At 37.6% G+C, this 24,415-nt stretch overlaps 1 protein-coding gene across 1 annotated transcript; it reads right to left on the reverse strand.

The window, feature by feature from the left end:
• Positions 1 to 1,403: 1,403 nt before the first annotated feature.
• Positions 1,404 to 11,095, reverse strand: LOC140146947 (uncharacterized). Its single transcript, XM_072168784.1, has 5 exons — positions 10,870 to 11,095; positions 7,801 to 7,823; positions 6,636 to 6,760; positions 5,602 to 5,694; positions 1,404 to 3,839 (listed from the first exon to the last, which is right to left on the reverse strand). The coding sequence occupies exons 1-5, from the start codon at positions 10,984 to 10,986 to the stop codon at positions 3,058 to 3,060; spliced, it is 1,140 nt and encodes a 379-aa protein (XP_072024885.1). The 5' UTR covers positions 10,987 to 11,095; the 3' UTR covers positions 1,404 to 3,057.
• Positions 11,096 to 24,415: the final 13,320 nt, after the last annotated feature.

The following is a 24,415-nucleotide window of genomic DNA, read 5'->3' on the forward strand; positions in this document are numbered from 1 at the left end:
TCTTTTTTAGACAAACAAATTTAAACAAACTATTCAACTGATCAGTGTCAACTCGCCTCCAACATTCAACAACAGCAAGCAATTTGCAAACATTTGTATAGCGCCCCCACTTAACACAGATTAATTTAAAAGTAAACTAAATTATACAATATTATCTAAAAAAATACAACTTAAAGCCATATTATAACATTTGCTGAGGAGAACGCCCTCAAACAATTTTATATTCTGGTTTTTACACGATTGTAATGTACTTTCCTGGTCAATAAAGATAATCTGCAAAAATCAAGACTTTAGGTGCTGTAGTTTTGTCAAAATCCGAGATTTTGAATAAAACGATGGAACCGGCGTTTTACTATTACGATAGAAATATTAGTCGAACACGTATGCACAGTACGTACACGGCGTGCGGGATACACATACACACACCCCAGAGGATCGTACCGTATTACAACCGTGGGAGTAACACGCATTGGCGCTAGTAGTAAATTCCAATTTTCTATGCTTTACCTCACTTTTCGGCTCAAAACTAAAAGGGGACATATCTGACAGTAAAAGCTGACATTTTATGGAAAATAAATACTAATGTATATAAATGTTATAATATGGGTTTAACTTTATAAGCTCAAAATAAAGATAATATACAAAGAGTTCAACCAGATAAATCCGGATTATCACATAAATTAAATTTCAATGTCACTTATCCAGGAGAAACTTCTGGAGAGGAGCATGGTGTGGATCAACGCAAAGAAAACTGATATCGTTTTGAGTTTGGCAGAGGGCCGGATATCGATTCGTCATTCATGTTTTTGCTAATTTAAGGGATCTGGAATGAGCGTTTTGAGCGTTTCGACAGTATTTTTGTGGGACATGAGAGCACATCAGACATATCGAATTGCATTCTGAATACGAAGAATGTCTTTCTGATATCAAATAATTTTAATTTTTGAAATTCACGATATAATACAAATTTTATGACAAATTATCAAAATTTGATATTTTTCACATTTTTGATATATAACTCGAAGTTAATTTTATAAATCTAATGATATATTCTTAAAGTGTATGTAGTTGGGAGGAAAAGCCGACGATCAATTGAAAATTTTGACCTTTCAAAAAGATATGGATTTTTTCCCCAAAAGACCTATTTTTTTTTTTTTTTTGTGGAAAAATCCATATCTTCAATACGAAAGGTCAAAATTTTCAATTGATCGTCGGCTTTTCATCCCATCTACATACACTTTAAGTATAAATCATCAGATTTATTAAGTTTACTTCGAGTACTGTTAAATATCAAAATATCAATTTTAATCATTTGCCATAAAATGTGTATTACATTGCGAATTTCAAAAATCAAAATTATTTGATATCAGAAGGACATTCGTCGTATTCAAAATGCAATTCGATATGTCTGATGTGCTCTAATGTCCCACAATAAATACTGTCCAAAGTTTCATACCCCACCCCTTCAGGTTAGCAACTATTTTAAACTGTTGCCTTTTGGTAGTTCACAGCATCTTGCGAATGGTATTGAGCTTTGACAAAAATTGCATTGATCATTTCATAGCGAGTGTGTAGAAGAATTGAAATATCACAGATATACTTTTGTAGGATCTGTTGTTCTTGAGTTCTGTTGTAAAGAAGACCGAAACAAATTATAAAACGTACATAGGTCATTAACAACAATAAATAAGTCTTCAAAGTATATGATTTGTAGAATGAATTTTGCAAAACATTAAAGTGTTATTTTTCAATAAGATAAAAAAACTTAGATAATGAAAATCGATTTTTTGGTTGATTTTTTTTAATTTGATTTGTTTGGGTTTTGACAACCCTGGATAACCCAAGAAAGCCTCTATTGAAGCTTATTTCCATTGGGATCCATTTGAACACCGGGACGGGTTGGGAACAGTCAGGGGTTAACACCCTACTCTTTTCGAAACTGGCTGCGAGATACATGTACAGGTATGGCTCTCTGTACACGGGACCGACGGCTTAACGTCCCCTCCGAAGGACGGAGTACTTTTATGATTCATTTACCCAATTCTAAATGAACCATGGGGAGAGCGGAAGTCTGAATTTAATCTACTGAAGTTGCCAATTAAATTTCAGACTTTTTTTCCAAGTCAATATCCCAGCAAATCACCACCGCCGGGAATCGAACCCGGGACCTCATGCACTAAAGGCAAGTACCCTAACCATTGCGCCACGCTCTCCTTTGACCAACAATACATCGTCTACCCTTAAGAGAATATACCCATAACATGAATTTAACAGAGACGAATCGATATTTGGCTTCTGCTAAACTCTTACACACCGTGAGATAAAAAGCGGAAGACGAACAAAATATATAACCAGAAAATGTCGCCGAATATACAGCATAGTAGCAAAACAATGTACATTAAAAATACACAATGTACATGTAAGATCTCTAGATCTCGAGTTGTGAGATCTCTAGCAAGTTGAAGAGATGACGTGTATTCATCCATGATTTGATTTTTTCAAGTGATTGAAAGTTGACGGTAGCTGCTTCAACACCTTGGGAGCCCCAGATGATGAGAATGCACGATCCGCATAGGTTGCCGTCTCACCAACAATATTTATATTGTACTCGTAAGGGCATCTTAAACTACAATTAATTACAAGTCAGAGTGCCTTAAGTAATAATCAACTTCCTTGTTGCATGCACCATCATTCTGCCTGAACTTAACTTTAATACATTCCTTTTTCCTTACTCACCTCCCGGTAGTCTAAAAGCTATAGTCTAAACTGATTCAGCGCAGGACATTGAACATGCTGAAGACTGATTTTGGCTTGGCCGTTGTATTCTGAAACAACTCTGTAGCAGTGAGTAGCAATGGAGTAATGAAATAAGCCTTAGGCGTTGCATTCGAGCAAAACAAAAAAAAACTTATGGCCATAATTACAGAATTATATGTTCAATAAAGAGTAAAATCGTTGCCACGAATGGGAAAAGTCTTGTGTCATCAACTTTCGGTTAAAAATGGCGCCTGGTCATATCACTTGCAATACGTTGACGCTGCCAAAACAAAACTAAGTCTAGCCAAGATTAAACATGGCCGGTGAGAAGTTGGAACACATGGTTGGGCTTTCCATTACTTCTATGGAATAGTCCGGGGTATCCAGACAGAAAGCCACGTAAAGGTTTCCTGTGTTACCAGCATGTTCTGATCCTGTATCAACGCGAACCATTGCATTGTAGATTGGTGATATCGGTTGTATCGTTGGATTACTGATGGAATAAACACCCAACAAACCAGACTGGTCCTCTACGGAGGCTACAGTTTTGTAGAAACCATGACCAAAGGCATCTATGGCAGGGGCACACGATGGAGTTTCCGTGACGTAAGACTCGGGCATTTGTTTAAGGATGGATATCTCACCAGGACCACATTTGCCTTCTAATCGTATGAGACACCTATATATAGGATTGTTCACCAGAGGCGCTTGCTGTATTCTTGAACGACTGAATTGATTGACCTGAATTTGAACTAGTTGCCATAAGCATTCACTCTGGTTGATATCTGATTGAAGAGCAGGATCTGATGGAGAGTAGCAGATCCCCAGGACAACGCTACTGACGTTTTGTGGGGAATAGCTGCCACTGATAATGCGAAATTCTACGTAGTTGTAGCCTTCGACCAGTGCATCATTCACCAGTGCTACACATGGATAAGGTATGGGTGAACGTGAGATCTGCAGAAAAGGCTGCTGTTTAGACGGGTAAATCGGTTGCTTTAATTTCGTTCTCCGAGTCTCTTTCATTTGCTGTTTTATCAGCCGGCGCTGTTGGTGTTTGTTTAATTGCTGCCGGCGAAGATCTGTTAAAAAGGAGATAAACCGACTTTTCTTTAAATGTTCCAAAATTATTCTAGTAGGATATTTCATTATTGGGTAGTAGAGTGTGAATGATTTGAATTATTATTGACGCTTATCGGTTACTTGGACAATTTGTGTTATTTTCAAATAACATTATTTATCATTATGAATCTCTTTCTGACATTTCCCACTGGTAATCCACAAAGTGCTGCCAATTGTCTTAGGGAAACTATGTAAAGGTGGAAGGAGTATAATAAGACGCAATGTTTCAACATGGCGGTTGATGATGTTGTTGAATCGCAAATCAGAGATAAGATATTTAGGGACTGTTCATAAATACTTTGGTGGGGGGGGGGGGGCTGGGCACTTGTAAATTTTTGGAGTCAAACTTTTTGACCCCCCTCCAGAGAACCTAAAACTTTTTTGACCCCCCTCTTTAGACATACAAAACTTTTTTGACCCCCCCCCCTTTCCAAGAGGTTAAAAAACAGTCTGGAGGAGGGGGGCTACTCCATTTGTGCAAATTATAGGCCTACATGTTTGTTCATACATTTATTTATAATAGCCTGTTTCCTAAAAACATGAAAATTGAAGGTGTTTTTCACATGCTGTGACTTGTATGAAGTTTAATTTCAATTTATGCATTCTAATTTTTATAACCAATAATTCTTATAACCAATAATTAAATAAATAAAAGTTACACAAGAAAGAGAATTTGACAATGGCGTAGCTAGGGCTTGTGGCGCACAGGGCTAAGGATAGGTGTCGATCCCAATTCTTGAAATAATTATTGCGCGCGGAACATATAATTTATAATAAAGTTGAATATCGGTCTTAGATTGATATTTCAAATAACTTTGTCCTGAAATGCGCGCGAAGCGCGCGAAAAATGTGACTTTCATCGCTTAGAGGGGCGCAGAATCGATGCTAAATTGGCCAATTCAGCGCCCATAAGAGTGGCTCCCAGGGCACATGCCCCCACCTGCCCCGCCCCGTCTTTATGCCACTGAAAATTGAGAGCAACATCCGGGCACATACTCAAGATTTTTAATACGTAAGACTTGTTTATCAGGGGCGTAGCCAGCTTTCTTGGTCAGGGGGCAAAATATAAATTTCGTGGCAAAGACAAAAAAAATGGTTGCATCATTTTGACCCGGTATTATCAGTGGGATACATATACATATACCCTTTGTTTGTAGCGACTGTAAAGTGTTTGATATTCCAAAAAGGCTTTTATGGGGTATCGGTAATGAGCAAAAATGTATTTTACACTATCTTTGGCCATAATCAGGGTAAAAAGAGGCTTAATTGGTATGCTCTTGTTCTTTTGGTATTTTCTTGTTTAAAACTTTTTTGACCCCCCTCCTTTATTAACCAAAACTTTTGGCCCCCCCCCCCCTTTGTGCAATTCAAAACTTTTTTGTGTCCCCTCCACACTTTGCCCAGTCCCTCTCACCAAAGTATTTATGAACGGTCCCTTAGGCAACTATGGGCAGCCCGGTCTCTCCGCTAGCAGTCAATAGTTAAAGAGCAAATCAACTTTTTTGTTTAGCCTAATCAACATACTAGGCCTTCCCAAACTATTCTCTTACTGCTACATCTAAACCACACGGCCTTCTTAAATCTATTATATAAACATGATAAAGGTTTATTGTTCATTCTATGGCCATAACATAGAAGCAGATTCAGTTTCGCAGACTTTTCAATTTGTTTTGAAAGCACGCTAGTCACTAGCACACGTATGTCTAAAATCGTCATGCTTACCTTGCTCTTCATATCTTGCTTCATATCGCAACACGTTCCTGTCAATAACCGCTTCAGTAGTCTTGTTGGAAGCTTGAAATCGTGCCTGGAGAACTATTGAACAAAAACATACAAACAAGAGAGGTGAACACACGAGGGCTATTAAAGGTTTATTAGGCATGAATTCACGAAACCGACAATTGTGTGATATAAATTGATTATAATATAATGTATTATTCAAGTACTTCCTCACCCCTATCCCGGAAAACGGGGGGTAACTGGTGGGGATTGTAAGCTGGGATTGAATATGGATTTATTGGTGCGCTCCAGGGGTACACTTTCCCGATCCTGCAATCCGGGAGATTTGGCTGGTAAAACCACCCGGGTAATGGGGTCGGGAATGTACTTTTGAGTCATTTAAAAATATAATTAGTCCGAAAATTACAAGTCCCATCATTCTACACGAATAATGCATAAACTACTATCAAAAGATTGTTCGCAAATCTAATGGAACAGCACATACCTTCAAATAAAGTTGTCCCTGTGAGGAGGTCCTCCAGTCAGAACCAACGAATAAAACTCCCCCCTTTTCCGCAAAAAGTCAACTTTTAGATCCCCTTGGCTCACTTTTCCCCTCCCCATATTACCCCCAGTAAAAATACTTAAAGGAGTATTTCGTGATCCTAGCATCTTCTTTCAGTACATATCCACGAAAAAAGCCTATTCTCCAAATTTCAGTTGATTCTGATTTTGCGTTTGCGAGTTATGCATGATTATATGTATACACTGCTCCATAGTAATTTCGTTCGGTATAACAGAACGAAATTAAAATTTCTCGATATCTTTGCTAAACGAATTAATCTGCAAGAAATAGTTTGTACATAAACATTATGTAGCCAGAGGTTTCCAGTGATATAAAAATCTCAACTTTTTTTGAGAAAATTGGGGGATGAGGCTGTGGATCACGCAATGCCCTTTTAAGTGTCGTCACTGCAATGATGAAGATTAAAACAATGATGAAAATGATGTACTTTGTCAATACGAAAACATTTTACCTTTGACTCCATGGTACTTCAGTGAGTGAACAGATTCCAGACATTCATCATAGTTCCGAAGAAGAGAAAAGTCGTAATCTGTAGCTGGAGTGAGGTCAATTTGATCTTCTTCAGTTTCCTTCAAACTAAAAATAAAACATTCAATAAAACATTGAGTGGGTTGCAGATCTTTACCCTCTTGTCGTCGGGCCAAACAACCTGTTTTAGGATGGCCATTATTATCACACGACATTTCCATTGAAGAAAAATTATTTTTATGAACACAATAGTTATACGGTGACAGACTTTGAAAGCCATTCACGAAACAATATTGTAGTACAACCTCTCATTATGCAATAAACCTATAACTTGTGATTTCTTAAAGACACTGAAACTAGCCCATAGATTGAGAATCTTGTTGTTCTGCGCATTTTGATCAGGGGCGTAGCCAGCTTTCTTGGTCAGGGGGGGCAAAATAAAATTTTGGGGGCGCAGACGAAAAAAATTGCAGTTGCATCATACAATACATAGAGACTGTATGTCTTCGAGCTTCCCGAAAAGGGCCTTATTGGGATGATGTGCGCTCGTAGCGAGAAAAAAAATGGTATTTTACACTATTTTTGCCCATTATCCGGCTAAAAAGGGGGCTTTATTGTTACAATGTGCGCGCGTAGCGTGGAAAAATTTTGTATTTTACACTATTTTGGCCCTGAATTTTGCTAGAAAAGGGGCTCCTTGCCCTTTTTCTTTTCCTTTGCCCTCCTGATTTTCTCTTTCATTTTTTTGTCAGAGGGCACTTTTTCTTTCATTTTTTTTTCAAGGGGGGGCACTCTGCCCCCTGCCCCCCCCCGCTGGCTACGCTACTGATTTTGATACCACTGTCGGAAATGACAAAGTTCGATATTTAATTCTTAATGTCGATTCACGCCACCTTTTCTAACAGGCTAAATACAGCGTGACAGACTAACGCTCACTGCGCTGTGTTCATAATTTGTGTTTTTGAGAGATTGGTATAATAAGTTGCGCGGAGTACATACTCTTGTGCTGGGTATATATACTCAATCTATAAATAATTTGCCACGAACACTCTTGTAACTGTACGTACAACAATGAACCTTTTGTGAATACAACAATAACAACAACAACAATTTTAAAGCGACAAAAAGAAACAAAACACGTGTAATACCTTTTCTCCAGCAGCGAAGCGTACTGTTGAGTACCACCAGTGAATAATAACAAGCATCAATATGGAAGAAAATGCAAACGAACAATGGTTTACTTAAAAAGGAGAATGGTACAAAAATTGAGCAAATTAACATCAATTCAGTATAATAAAATGCATTATGCAACGTCGTAATTTGATCAAGACATCTAATTAAATCATGAATATTGGGTCTGAATAATTATATTTGTTTAAATATAATTTTGTATTATTTGTATACGGTATTCTATCCAGTGATATTGTACTAGGTTGAAGTTCAATGATTGGAGAGAACAAAGGTCTCTTTTTAGGGTAAAATTAATACTGTTAACAGTATACCATTCACCTATTTGCTCATATAAGAAACTGGATTAAGCAAATATCATCATATTGCTATATTAAATTAATGTTTAAATGTAAAAACAATTTACGAAAAGTAAAATCTATACCCAGTAAACACACAAATGTTTTGAAAACATTATGAAAGTGTTTTTTTGTTTTGGTAAAACGTTTCAATACAGTTGAAGGTCATGAGAACATTTTTAAAATGTTTCATATGAAAAAACAGTACAGCAACATTTTAAAAATGGTATCAAAATGTTCTTGCAAAATATTTTTTGACAACATTTAGTCAATTTTTTTTGTCAACAATGAATAACTTTATTTTAGAATGTTTTGCATCAAGTGTTCAGAAATGATTTCTAAATGTTATTAAAACGTTTTATATAACCCGAATTTCAAACGTTTTTAGTTAAATGTTTTGTGTTTGGTCCAGTGAAAATCAGATTTGGCGCACACAAATTTGCAATGCTGTATTCCAACTAGTCAATTTGTGGAATTACTGAACCAAAATTGGGCCGGGGGTGCTTCATTTGTCGTACCCAATTTCCAAAGAGAGTAGACACTGCTACGGACCATCTATAAAATGATATTGACCCATTAGTTATTGCTATATTCTCTTCGTATTTTTTAAGTTGTTAAAAATAATCAAAGTTTGTCCACTCTGAAGTACAAATTGACAACGCGCGCGTATACAGCGCGTTAAAGTGCGTAGTGCTGCGTCTTTGCTGCAGGTATGCATGCCTTCAAAGTCGGCACAATGTGTGCGTCCGCGTCTGTACTTTGTACTTCGGAGTGGACTGACTGTAAGGCTGGGAGTGGTCGGGGTCGAGGTGCTGGCCGTAGATTTCATTCAATACTACTATACTAGGCACGGGGGTAGTCGGTCAAACTTTGAGGTGGCTAGGTGGTGTAGAGTTGTTGAGGCCCAGCGATTTTTATTTTTGCCCGTCCCCGTACAACAAACTTCGATATTGAATTCACACTTGATATTTAGATAAGCCCAAATACATTTTTTCCCAGTTTTGGTTGGTTGAAAAAACAGCTATGCTCTACGCGCTAACCCCTCAATTTTTTACTTTATTTGAGACCTTAAAACATGGACCAAAATAAATGTTTAAAGTTCTATTCATACTTAGCCAAAAATTTAGTGCAAACTGTATGTTCGAATTGTATGAATTTTTCAACCAAAAATCGGTTTTTTTATTGTAAAGTTGCAAAGCTGCGCTCACATTATATTTTGGTATCACTGGATAGAAGAGACCCATAGATGTCCTTTGATTCCACAGACACCGAAAGGCAAACTGGGGTCAGGGTGACTCTAACAGTAGTATCCAGCCACTCTGCGACTCTATGTTTAAAATGACTCTATAGACCCTTTTCCCTTCTTCCCACCATGCACTATTCCAGCGGGGTATGAGTGTCGCAAAATACATCATCTCCCCGGGGGAGTACAGAGTTATGTTCATTACATTCTGGAATCAGACATTTCGGCTAATGCCCTCATCACAAAAAAGGAATCGCCTATAATCATGATAATGGCGCACGATCACTAATACCTTTCGGGGGCAAAAACAACATTTCTATACCTTATTGACATGGTGTCGTCGCGAAAAAAAGTTTCCTGTTATTGAAACCTAACTTTGTATACATTTTATAGACCTAGAGGTGAAAAACTAATGACGGGACACGCAGTGATATATGGTCGGCATCCGTTTCACTTTTTTTCGGAGATGAAAATAAAACGTAAACAATAATCTCTTACACAGATGTTCTGCATCGCTCCGTAACTGCATCACTCGTGTATTCAATAATTGCACAATTAGTTATATCGATGGCCTTTACGATAATCTGCATAATGGAATCAGTATGCCCATATTAAGACAAAATAATTGCAAAGACCATCGGATGCACACGATCTATGAGGTTAATTGACTACGTCATACCCCCTGGAATAGTGCATGATGGGAAGAAGGGAAAAAGGTCTATATTGAGAGTCGAATGACTCATGTGTAGAGTCATCAACGGTAACGTTTCAGCGGAGTCAACAAATTATGACCTTCAAGGGAGACAGATGACTCCCAAAAGGGAGTTATTTTAGACATTTGAGTAGCGGATTGGCCGGACTCAGCTTTTAGAGTCACCCTGACTCCAGTTTGACTTCCAGTGGAGTTTTATAAAACAGGCTAGGCTGCTAAGAGATTTGATATAAAAATATCCCCCTTTAGTAAAGAGTGTAAACAAAAATACGTCAGTAAAAAACGTCGGTAAAACAGAAACAAAATTAAATTAAAATATAAGACAGAAGTTCACAGAACTATGATACTTATAATTGGATTTTGACGATATGCGTATAACATGTTTTTATTACAGACAATACTATTAACATTGTTATAATTTGTTCATATCAGGCAGTGACGTATGTGCGTATTTAGCTGCCGCAGTATCAAATCGCGCGTGTAAAGTTAACTGCGCAGAACGTACTCGCACGCGTACAAGGCACGCTTGCGCCGCAACCGAAAAAAAAAAAGCATTGACGTCACTACCGAACTTGAATGAAGCAAGCAGACCAATGTATAGACAAATATTGGCAAAATTGTGTGAACCCTCATATGGACATAATGAATTCCAAGATCGAGGAATGACATCTCGGCATAAATGGACATGGGTAAGATTATATGCTACCATTGTACTATATTCTACGAGTACACTTACCAGAAGAAAGGCCACCTTGTCTTTCTCTTTGAGAACATTTTCAATCTTCTTGGTTGACTCAATTATTTTAGCCGACGCAGCTGTCGTTGCAGCAATCTGAGTGGATAGAATCGTCATCTTGCTTTCTTTACGTTCCAGTAGGTATTCCTTGACACTGCTCTCAGAGGCCTTCAAAGTCGCAATGAGTTTTTCAAATTCTTTTGAAACCGCTTCCTCTGATTGTTGATGGTTGGTCTAAATAGTTAATGAACAGTAATGTAATGTTAAAAGACACTAAAGAAACCTATTCGGGTTTCACGTTCTTAAATCTAGTCTTTAAATATACAAAAATAATTTATGTAAGAAATAAAAGCACCGTCAAAACCACATTTTCTACGGCAATGAGTCATCATCGTCGTCATCGTTGTCATTATCCCCTCATCCTGCTCCTGCTCCTCCTCCCCCTCCCCGTCCTCCTCCTCCTCCTCATTATCGTCACTATCATTCCTGGTCATTACTTCAGATTATCAGAAGTTACGAACCTTGCAAACTTGTTCACCGTTCTGAAGTGTCCTAATGAACCTGTCATGTTCTCGTTTCCTTTCTCGTAGTACTGTGGCACGCTGCGTAATGTTAGTCTACGATAAAAATTGGGAACGAATTTACAAAAAGCAAAATTTGGAAAATTTGCAGCTACGCAGTAAAGAAGAGCTAAGAAGCACAAAACCCTCATGGGGGTGTTATCAGTGGCATACGGGGCAACATTTCTAATGGGTTAAAATTGCCAAATCATTCTGTTGCTACCCTTAATGCGCGCTAAAAATTTGGGTAAAACAGATCAAAAGGAAGATGCACGGTGTAAATTATTCAACTTCCGTCAAATTATACCACCCAGTTAAAAGAAAACCATTCCATTTAAAGGAAGACATTCGTCAAGTTAATATAATGCTATTTTAGTCACAAACACTTCACTTTGATCGAGTATTCATCAAAGAAACAAATACGTTATGTGAAACGGCAATATTTGCACATTGTGAGATACAACGCAAATAACATCGTTGTATTAAAAGTGCGACAAAATACGTTGGAAAAAATAATACGTTGTAAACATCGATTTTTACGCAAAAATACAAATACGGCGGCAAATACGTTTTTTGGCATATCGATGGATCCAAATTGGTTATTGTGATGGATCCGTCCACTTTTAAATTCTCAGCGGCACACCCCTATCCAAACCAAACTTGGGTAAACCACGGGCAACATCTATGCCCAGGATTGGGTAATTTTGACGTCAAAAATGTCGAATACGCCAGTCACTATATGTAATACGGCCGACGAATTGTTATATTGATTGTTTGGCATACTGCAGTTACTGTCCGTTTTCCTATACACAATACACAGTGCTCTCGGCTCATCATTGACACGTGACCTCTACAAATAGTGTATGTTAGAAGTATAGGATATTGCCTAGTTAACGTCACTGTGTGAAAATTATCCGGCCAATATTTAAAGTATTCTCTGAAATTCTAGAAAATATTGTTTAGTAACATGTCCTAAATGTTTAGCTAATTAAGGTGTTTGGAAATATTCGCACTTTGGTGTTTTAGTGTATGTTATAGGTAATAGGAAGCTATAGGACATTGCCTAGTTAACGTCACTGTGTGAAAAATAACCGGCCAATATTTAAAGTATTCTCTGAAATTCTAGAAAATATAGTTTTGTAACATGTCCTAAATTTTTAGCTGATTTGGTGTTTGGAAATATTCGCACATTTGTGTTTTAGGAAGGATATGTAAACGACAGATAACACCAAAAAATATGAAGAAATTATTTCCAAACCGTGTTAATTCAACAACCATTATGTTTCTCATTTTCAAGAATGATGGTTAACAATATGCAGACTATTGTCTCATTTCGTTAACAAAGGCCCACATAGTATTGTTACCTTGCGTTTGCTTTATAATCGGTTACCCAACTGAAACTATAATACCAGCTCATTGCCATACCGCACAGGTAAAACAGAAACATGTGTAGTGTGGATTTAACCAGCGAAGATCTGATTTAATCAGTTGAGTTGTTTTCAATGAGTGTTATCTTGGTTTAATAGCTTTTAATGGGGTTTAAGTCCTGCAAAGGTCGCCTTCTTTATATCTATCATTACATGTTTATTCCTTTGAACTGTATAAAGACCAGCATTATTGAATTATTCATTAGCTTATTTTCTGTTTTTACCTTTCGTTGTGCAAATGCCTGTTGTATATCACACACTTTGTGCTCATGATGGCCACCAGTCCGATCACACAAGTAGCAGATTGGTCGTTCACATGGTTCACAATACATATCCAGCTCTTTCCCCTCGTGATCAGGACACGTAATAACTTCTTGACGGGAATTCTTTGCCGCTTCTCCTGGCGTTTGGATAATGTGTTTTGCGAGTGGACCTCTCATGGGGTGATAGATTTGGAAACAAGAATTGCAGTAAGAAGCCTCACATGTCTTGCAACATTTATCAGCCTTCCCTTTTGTATCACCCTCACACAGGTCACAAGGAGTCGACTTTTGTGAGACATTTTCTTCCTTTGTAGTCATGCGGGTTTCCTGAAACTTATCCACGATACTTGCCAACATAAAATTGCGCGGGAACGAGTCGATGCCAAATTTACCGATGGAAAAATTTTGACGGCAAGATGGACACAGGACGGCTTTAGACGCATTTGGTGGTGCTTTCAGTACCTGCGTAAGACATGCGTGACAGAAACTATGTTGACAGGGAAGGATACGAGGATTTGTGTAGAAATCAAGACAAATAGAGCAGTGTAGTTCAGCCTCTAAACTTGACGCCATTTTGATTAGTACGATTGCATGAGTTAAGCTATATCTGGTAACTGTAAGGGTCGCAGCTACGTGCGGCACTCTGTTTTGATGAGTCACGAACGATCCGTGCTTGATAAAGACTCGATTATGAAGTTCAACGGTCATTATTGTGGGATATTCGAATACCCGTTGGCTCAATTGATAAAGTGCCACTCCATAATGGTGGATGACCTCTGCCCTATCTATTGTAATCCCGGAATTGTAATTTGAAATACATTACGTAATGTAGTTCAGAATTGATCTTAAAGCGAAACTATATACATTCTGCGGTTTGAAACCTTTTCTGTGTCTTTTGTCATGTTTATAGGAACTTATCTGCGTTCATTCTGCGGTTTGGGAACTTTTTCTGTCTCTTTCATTACATAGAAAGATAGTATTATTGTTTTTTATGTGAGATTAAACTTATTTATCTATAATTCGCCTGACTGGGCTTAAAAAACATCAAGGCCACAAGCCCGGCAGGATAATATATAAGGATAAGAGAGCAGCATGGATACTGATATTGGACTCTGTCATTCTTGATATTTGCTTAAAAAGTTACCTTTTTCAGAGTCTTGGTTAGCAGCGACGTAGCTTGCGACACCATCACGGCGTCTTCATTCAACAGGGACTGCCCACCATCTACAATGATCTGCTGACACTTGACCATGGTCATGTGACCGGACGATTGTAAAAGGTAACTTTTTAAGCAAAAGGATAAGAGCCTTTGCAAAAGAGACATAATAAATTGTCTATACCACAAAAAACGGCTCGTTTCAGAACCACTAAACTTTTCGTTCACTTAGATGCGCATAGTTTTAAATATATGTTTTTTAAACACCAAGAAGTATGATTTTGGTTAAAATAAACTTTTTGAAAGAAACCAAGATAAGTTTTTGATATAAATTATATTTCCTCAGTGAAAAGAATTCTTGATCTCACGATGTAAGTTGTAAGTTCTGTTACCAGTTTATTTTTGACATAGGTATCCTCTTTTTGTGTTCTTCACCTTTTTTTATTTTGATTCTATTGTAAGACATTACCTTAAATTACAGTACGTGTCATTGCGTTTTTGGCATTCTTTACTTCCGTTAAGTACTTCATCATTTAGCCGTAACAAACGTTACATCAAGAATGCAACTTACCTCAAATGTATAATGATCAATACACGGACATGTCCAATCATGTATACGATCAATCTATTTCAAGCTTCGTCAGCGCATCCACTTTCATGCACCACTGATCCATACAATCCTTCCTCACCTACCGACATGTGATCGCAAACCATAAGCTAGTTCCGACCCGTACCCTCAAAAATCGCTTCCATGCTATTTTGAATTATTAATTTTAATTTTCAATTTTAATTTTAATTGTTTAATTTGGACCTTCTAGAACATTTTATCCGGTTTTTATCCAGAAAAGTTGACTTTTTTTGGGAGGGGTGTGGTTGCGGGCTTGGGTTTGTCTAAACGATATTGATTCAGAGTAGAAGAACGAAGACCAGAGATTTTTTTACTCCAGGGGATATGTTACGAATAAAATGTCTAACGCATACACCTTTATCAAAAGTTCACGCAATCGCATCATAAACAACAGAATGTATTATGATTACAACACAATTATTTAATCGTACAATTTGATCGGACAATGCTAAACACAACTTAAAATTAAAGGATTATGAACTATTACAAATACATATTTGTTACAAAGAGTACTTATTAAAGTCCTGATCTCGATCCTTGCAGGTTGCTGATCTACTATCTGCCCTTATTTTAAAAAGTTCTTTGTCTCAGAGTACATGGAAGACTTTGAAGTCCTTGCGGAAATACGGGTAGACTCTAGTTGGTGTCAGTGGAAAACGCACTCATGATGGAGAAATACGAGCAATATCCTCCACTTCTTAACAGTTCATATATCGTCGAGTCCACCAATCGACTCCAATAAGCTTGCTGGCAAATATATCTAATGTCGGTTTCCTGAGTAGACACTGACGCAGTCCTTGCGTTGCAGACTTCCCAACCAGAGGCTGTCACCGAAGCTTAATATCTCCCTAAATAATTGGTATTTATTCATGACTCAGGTGCTTACTAATCTTTCCACAAATGCTGATTAGATCGGCTCTAAAACCTGTACTAATTATTAATTCACAATAATGCTCACCAGCTAATGTACTCTTGAAGAGCATCAAATATAATATTCACCCATATTTCATAGATCCAAACATGAGGTTATTACTATTTTTGTAACTTTGTATCATGTCGAGAACAACTAATATCCATATTACATCTTCCATTCTTCCTTGCCCAAACTCTTTAGATATACATTATATACAGTATTATGATGTGCTAAGCGAAATTTACATTTTGGAGGGGCGCTGATCGAATGTTATACATAAATTGGTCGATACGACATCCTCTCTAACATGGCTTCCGGGATATGTGCCCTCTTTGCATGTGTTAATGTATTAAATAAGTGTTTAGGCTCTATCCTATTGTAAACACTGCCTTGCAAGTCTTTAAAAGATTACAGAATGTACTGTTTACTATAGTAAGAGTAAAATTATCGCCCCGGACTTGTTCGTAAAAATAATCTTTGGTCAGCTGGCTTCATAATCAGGATAAGTCTACTTAACGCTGCCAGCATTCAAACCAGCCAAGTTGTAGCTTTATCGTGTTTATTGTGCTGATACCTTTCCTGCTAGGCCATCGTGTCCAACAAGACGATTTACTTCAGACTAAACATGGTAGATGAGAAGTTGGAACACATGGATGGGTTCTCCACTACTTCTATTGAATATGCAGGTGTATCCAGACAGAAAGCCACGTAAAGCTTTCCTGTATTACCAGCATCAGCGCGAGGATCCAGGCTGTGGGGATGGGGAGCTGGTATAGGGGATTGTATCGCTGGATTGCTTATTGTGTAAACACCTAACAGCTCAGATTGGGCACTCACAGAAGATGGACTGGTAGTGCAAGACCTTACACCCATACCTGAACCCAAGGAACTTGAAGAACCAACGACATGAAACATACCCTTGTTGACAGTGACAGGAGTAGGCTTGGTAGGAGCGGGAGAATTGGTTGTGACGTTGGACTCGGGAATTTGTTTTAGGATGGATACTTCTCCAGGACCACATTTGTCGTCTAACCGTATGAGGCACCTATATGTAGGATTGGTGGAGTCCAGAGGCGCTTGCTGCATTCCAGGATGGCTGACTTGATTGATTTGTATTTGAACTAGTTGCCATAAGTATTCATTCTTGTTGATATCTGATTGAAGAGATAGATCTTCCGGAGGGCAGCAGATTCCGACGGCAACAGGGTTCCTTCCTCTTACGCCGCGGTTTTGTGGGGCAGTGGCGATAATGCGAAATTCCACGTAGTTGTATCCTTCGACCAATTCAGCTTTCAACAGAGCTACACATGGGTATGGTTCGGGTGGACGGGCGGTCGTCAGCAGTTGATGCTGCGGCAAACCCCGTAGCTGCTGCGGCCTCGCCTGAGACATTGAAAGGCCCCCTCTGGACAGTTGCTGCCACTGCCACTGTGTGTGGGTCTGCTGGGGAGGACCTGTGATAGAGGAGATAACAGGGGAAATGTTCCGTAATATTTGCAATACTTGGGTGGATGAAGGAATAATAATTAGATTACAATCTAGACATAATATTGTAAGTAGCTAAAATGACGGACGCTGAATGTGTCCGTCATTTTAGTCAAGAAAGGGGGTCATTCAGTGGCAACACAAATTGTTGGTAGTAGGTTGCTGTTGCGCCTACTAACCATTTCCATCCTAGGGAGCAAGTTGCTGTTGCACTTGCTGAGAGTGAATGTGCTGGTAACCTCTCCTCTCCTGGGTCGCCAATTTTTAATTCTTGTTATTATTGTGCCGGTCACAGATCACTTTGTTTTTGCTCTTTTATATTGTATAATCTGCATTTACTGTATGTTGTTTGCTGATATATTATAAAATTATTTTATAAGAAAATGTGCCTTGTTATGACTTGGTTGGGTTATGCAGATCTCCGTTTCTTTTGTTTTGTTCTTGCTTATGAATGTCATTTTTAGCATGTTTAAAATAATTTTTTCTGTTGCTTTAGTTCACTGTGTTTGACATGCATATTTGTTTTGGTTCTTTAATGCCTCTTCTTGTACCAGTACTTGATTGGACTTGCATAGTAGCTCAGGGTGGTGGAGTGTTCTGCGTTTTGCCGGTACCTTGCGTCCGCTCTGTTTCCTCCCGGCTTGGTTCCCCACTTTGAGTTGCTGTGTGATTCCAATCTTGTAATCGTTTGCCTTGCAATAGTGTGTATGTGTAATAGTATGTTAAGTTATTATGCTTTTAGATCTGTAGTATAATATTTATTGTACTTGTTAGCTGATATAATATTTATATTCTTAATTATTGTGCCTTGGATCAAACTCGTATAAAATCTGATGGTTTTGCCATTATGCCGCCCTGTATTTTTCTCATGGTTGGATTATGTAGTTCTCCGTTTCCTTTTGTTGAGTTCTCTTCTGTGCCTCCGGCTGCGGAGCACTGCATGATCTGACTCTTGGAATCATTTTGCTTTTGATTTGATTCTTGTTTTAACTTATTTAATTTTGTTAATGCATTGTTGTTGTTGCCATTATTATTTGTACTTGATTGGAGTTGCATAGTGACTCAGGGTGGTGGACTGGTCTGCGTCTTGCCGGCTCCTTGTTTTTTCTCTTTTTTCTTCTCCCGGCTCGGCTCCCCACCTAAGAGTTGCTGTGTGCTTCCAATCTTGTGCAATGTACCCGGTCATTTTCTTGCAATATTGTGTATGTGTAATAGTATGTTTAAGTTAGGCTATATATCGTGTTTAAATTTTTTGTTCCCTAGGTTTTATGTTTTGTAAAGCGCCCAGAGGCTATTTGCGTTGGGCGCTATATTAAATCTCTCATTATTATTATTATTATTAAATATCTATGGCAAAGTTACACTGTTTATACTTTTGGTTTAAGTTCCTTTTTAGACGCTTTTTAAAGTTCTATTCAATATGGTAATTAAATAACAACCTTTTCAAACTATCTGTAAGAAAGATTTATTTGTTTACCCCATAAATAAGAAAGAAAGAGAGAAAACAAAGAAAGAAGTTGTTTGCTCTGGGTGGGATTCGAACCCGAGACCCCTCGCATGCCAAGCACTGGGTCGGCGACACTTTTGCCACGGGTGTTGGACTTCGCTGGCCAGCGAAACCGTGCCTATATATCACTTAGGGCGATTCCGTCATTACACCACGTGTGATGCACACACGAACAGCGCATTTTGTAGTACCCCGTCCTGTTATGGTTAAGTTAAGGTGCACCCCTGATAAATTTTGTGACTAATTTTGCATTTTTCTCAACAAAAGTTATGTATGATTATGTATATTATAGGGGGCAAGGAATCCAATTACTTCAGTGATTCAAGACAAGTGGTTGGTTCATTGTAAAATGTTAAGAAATGAGGTACATTTTAGCGGTACCTCTTTTCTTATTATAAATACCGTAAGCAGTAAGTTGGAGTTGGTCTAGTAGGCTTCGTTGAATATCGACATGAGCAAGTGTAGGTGCAATTTTGTAGGTACTGGATTGTTACGGAAATACTATTAAAATTTATTTCAGTACGAAACATTTAAACCTTCGTGTGAAAAATCCAGAAAATTGTGCACACGATTGAACTATTAGGGGTGGGTGGTGTGTGTGGGCGTGTGTGGGTGTGTGTGGGGGTGTGTGTGTGGGGGGGGGGGGGTTACCTCAAATAAGGATTTATTATGACAATTTATATCTTGCCATAGCAACGGATATCTACAGTTGACAATATGACTGCTGGCCCATTCCATGTCAACTCCAGGGATGTGCACCGCAGCACCTCTTCAATTTTTTTCTTTTTCTGTGTGGTGGTAGATATTGATGACAAAGTAAAATCCTGAAAATTTAAGCTTCATACTCCATTTCGTTTTCCCGTGGCATCAATTTGAAATTTAGGGGGTCCAGCGTAAAAATGTGTCAACAACGCTGAAGACGATGTTGGGGTCCATAAATGTATAAAGGAACCCTTTAAAACTGTGAAAAGTGGTATCCTGGGGTACTTTTTCAGTGTAAATTCAAATCTGCTATAAGAAAACTTGTAACTCCTTTACTTTAAAAGATATAGGGCTTCACTTCGTCCAACCAGGACCAACTTTGGGGGGTCAGAACTCCAAAAGTAAAAATGCAAAATAAGAGTAATGTCCTACCAAAGGGCTTGACTGGCAAAAAAATTGACCAACTTTTTGGAGTTCTGACTCCAAAGTTGGTCCTTTTAGCGTCAATTTTTTTTGAGGAGCCCTATATCTTTTAAAGTAAAGGACATTACAAGTTTATCATAGCAGATTTGAATTCATTTACCTGAAATTACCCAGGATACATACTTTTCACAGTTTTAAAGGGTTCCCTTTATACAATGTATGGACAATCCAAACCATCAACTTCGCGTTGTTGACACATATTTCTTGACCCCCTAAATTTCTGAAATTGATGCCTTGGGCTTCAACACGAAATGGAGTATGAAGCTCAAATTTTCATGAAATTTATACATTCATCAATATCTACCACTCACACAGAAAAAGAAAAAATTGAAGAGGTGCTGCGGTGCACATCCCTGAGTTGATATGGAATGGGCCTGCTGCCATGTTAATCAAATGTTTATCTGGTAATATGATTTTACAAAGTTGGATAAACTAGTGAAACAATATTATTGTTCAACTTTTCACCATACAATATGGCTTTTTAAATCATTTGACTTTTAATGGGAATCTGAATTGGATTCATATATCCGTTGACCCACATAACATTTCGCAGTAGTTATATGATATTATGTTATGTCCAGTTGGTTCTTTTCAATTATGAAAGAGAACAAACTTACTGCTTTTGTAGACCTTTATGCATTCAGTTTACCTAGAGAGTTTACTTGGAACAAGCGCAACCGCTTTTCAGCTCTTCGATTTTCCTAATGTATTGGGCTATTCTGATCTTTGTCACATCAACAACCTCATTATTGAATGAGACACAGATATCTTTCAGTTTTTGAATGTTTAAAGATGCCAGTTTGCCAGCATCAATAAGTTTACATACATATAGGCATATTTAGTTTCTCATATGTCAGCGGATGGCTGATAAAAGTCCCTCGGTTATAACTCGTGTGCCTCTTCTGCAGCAGCAACTTGAATATCATATCAATGTTGCCTTTATACCTTTTTGCTGCCTCTTTGAGAAGAAGCCACTGGTCTGAACAGCGATTAAGCATTCTTTTTCAATACTCTTCAGTTACTCTTCTCATGTCCTTGTATAGGCCTACATCCGTTGGCTCAACTTTTGAACCGGTTTCTTCGCCTGGGCCTATATGCAACGAAGCCTACTAGACCAACTCCAACTTTATAAATTACTGCTACTTCCAAACATATGTGCCCTGCCGAAGTGTATTCTGTAAAACGTCTCATACATTGTATATCTACAAGACAGAAACAGTTTTTGAAAACGATTACTACAAGTTCATGCCTACCTGCTTTTTCTGGCATTTCATATCGTAGCACGTTCCTGTCAATAACCGCTTCAGTAGTCTTACGGAAGGCTTGGAATTGGGCCTGGAGAACTATTTAACAAAAACATAAAATAAGTGAGGTGAACATAATATTATTAGGACCAAGAAATAATTGATAAACCTGAATAACACAAATCCTGTCAAAAAAGCAAAAAAAAAAAAAAAGCAAAAAAGGCACAACACCTAAATGTTGATCCACAAGCCTCAGCACACTTTACAGGTAGTCGCCGAACGCTACGGCTCCATATAATTCCATAAATCATTTAACAACAACCAGGATCATCTCCCCGAGTTCGTACGGGGTACAACGAGACAATTAGCAGTAAGCTCCTGTCCAGGGGAAATTCAAGCTAACTTAATTTTCCACGAGACGTACCCCAGCAAACACAAAACGTTTTCGACATCATTCGCAAAAGGTTATAAAAGGTTGTCAGAAAACGTTTAAATGTCGGGTTATATAAACGGTATATTAAGAGTATAAAACGTTTTCATAACCTTAAAAACATTTTTTGATAATCTACTGCTCAGCAAACAAAAATGTTTTACAGAAAACGTTTAAATGTCGGGTTATATAAATGGTATAAAAACGTTTTAATAACATTCCAAAAACATTCTTGAAAACTTGATACCAAACTTTCTAAACAGAATGTTATTTTGGGGTTGAAAAAATATTTTGCGAAAAATGTTTGCTAAAAAATATTTTCAATAACGTTTTAAAAACGTTTTCATGACCTTTATATAACCCGAAATTTAAATGTTATTAAAAGGTTTAGTAAAAAATTTTTAAGAACATTTCTGTGTTTGCTGGGTTAAAATATTTCAACATAATGTTATTTAAGTATCGATACAATATTTGGCAAAAATGTTTGCAAAAATAGTTTACAATAACATTTTTTGAAAACATTTCAAAATATTGTTGTAGTGTGTTTTCATACAAAACGTTTTAAAACGTTATCATGACCTTTATATAACCCGACATTTTAATGTTATTAAAACGTTTTTACCTAAACCAAAAGCCAAAATATAACTTATTTAAAACGTTTTTAAAACGTTTTTGTGTTTGCTGGGGTACTACCCGTAACCTCTCGCACCATAGTCGAACGCCTTATCGATTGAGCTAACTTGACTGTCAACTATGTGTCCTTTATTGGATCCGTTTAAGAGCCTATAAAATACAGGGTTAATACAAACTGATATTTTCTCTCTACTTCAGCGGATTTATACAGATTGTTAACAATTGTAGTAACACAATAGACATAATATACGCTCAAATTGAACCATTAAAACTTTTCGGTGTGCGTCGCCTTCATAAAGCAAACAAAATGAAACAATTGCATACGAGATGAACGATGTAACACCCTTATTGATCCCGTTCACTAAGAATAGTTTCACACACTTACCCTTGACTCCATGGTACTTTAAAGATTCAATCAATTCCAGACATTCGTCATAGTTCCGAAGAAGAGATAAATCGCAATCTGTAGCTGGAGTGAGATCAATTTGATTCTCTTCAGTTTCCTTCAAACTAAATTAAAACATGGAATTAGACACAATAATAGTAGTTATTACACGTTAATATCGTTAATGATAGAAGCGTCACCGATAGGGGAGACATGGGAGGCACTGGTGTCAGGCAATACCCGTAGCCCGCGAATAAGTGATCATCCAAACAGGGCCTGTTATCTTTTTATATTATCTAGTAGCCCGCTGTTTATAACAAATGTCAATTTGCATTAAAAACATTATCCCAGTTAGCATGGTTATGGAATCTTCGCGCTTTATTACGAGATCGCTGCCCTTCCAACTTTTGCGTTTGAAGAAAAATTACCATGAGTGTTTCAGTTCAGTTCAGTTCATTTGAGTGTTTCAAATTTCATGAGATTCAAAACGTGTAATGCAAATGCTAAGTTGTTCACATCTTATTTTATTGTAATGTCTTGTCTTTTCCTCTTTATATTTGTATTTTCGTTTTGTACTGTTTGCCGGCAACCCGCACCCACGAGCTTGCTCCCCGCGTGTTACCCACAACTTTTTTCAGGTTTTTCAATGACGCCCCTCTTAATCTAGACCCACCTTTGTCCTGCCTCTTGCCTTTCAATAGGTTGTTTGTTTTAACGTAATCGCGTTTGATTGTCATCAGTGGGCTTGTGATCGGATGCACTACTACTTTGTTTTGTATGTGATTGGTTTGCAAATTATGTCATTTGTCATTATATCATGTATTTTTGAAGTTGTGAAATAAATGTTTCTTGAATTGAATTGAATTGAATTGAATTGCAATCCCACCATAATAATTGAAGACTACACGACAATAGTGGAATAAGTGTCCATTTGAAAATTGTTTGCACTTGGGAAGCTCGCAGCCTCTCATAATTATGCAATATCCCTATTAGAACTTGTCTTTAATTTTAATATTAACAAGTAAAGAGAGTGAATTGACCACACAAAATACATACTAAATAAAGCGTCAATAATTATTTATAATTAATATATTATTTTTTAAAGTTCTTGAAATATGAGCACTCTTATAACTGAAGGTACAATACAATAAATATTTTATGAATATGTCAGATCAACAACAATAACAACAACAACAGAAATGCACCACTTGTAATACCTTTTCTCTAGAAGCGAAGCGTACTGCATATATTTCAAGAGTACCACCAGTGAATATTAACAAGCATCGATGCATCGATATGGAAGAGAATACAAAGAAATAATTAAATAATGTAAATTAATTCAATGTAACTTTGACAACATTACAATTTACATATACATTTTAAGCTTTATTTTATGAGCCACGCTATGATGGCAAGGGCGTAGCCAGCTTTCTTGGTGGGGGGAGGGGATAAAAAGTTCATGTTCACATAAAACTGCGTGAATAATAAACGGGTCAACCTACTTTTGACACATTTCGGTTTACAGAAACCTATCCTACAATAAAACATCATTGATCATGCAGCCCTACCATTTCACAAGGTTAATGACAGGGGCGTAGCGACGGGGACGGGGTGGGGGCAGAGGTGGGCACTTGCCCTGGGCGCCACTCTTAGGGGGCGCTGAATTGACCAATTCAGCATAACCCGACTACTTTGTAATTGACCAAATTTGATAGTTTCATAAAATTATT

The sequence above is a fragment of the Amphiura filiformis genome, chromosome 1 (genome assembly GCF_039555335.1).
Source record: "Amphiura filiformis chromosome 1, Afil_fr2py, whole genome shotgun sequence".
Lineage (NCBI taxonomy): Eukaryota > Metazoa > Echinodermata > Ophiuroidea > Amphilepidida > Amphiuridae > Amphiura > Amphiura filiformis.

Bases quoted from the DNA above. Each gene is read 5' to 3' on its own strand.
- LOC140146947 (XM_072168784.1), bottom strand. From the start codon at position 10,986: ATGACGATTCTATCCACTCAGATTGCTGCAACGACAGCTGCGTCGGCT. The intron at 7,824-10,869 runs GTAAGTGTACTC...GGTACTCAACAG, and splicing joins ACAAGGTGGCCTTTCTTCTG to TACGCTTCGCTGCTGGAGAA. The intron at 6,761-7,800 runs GTATTACACGTG...TTTTATTTTTAG, and splicing joins GCTTCGCTGCTGGAGAAAAG to TTTGAAGGAAACTGAAGAAG.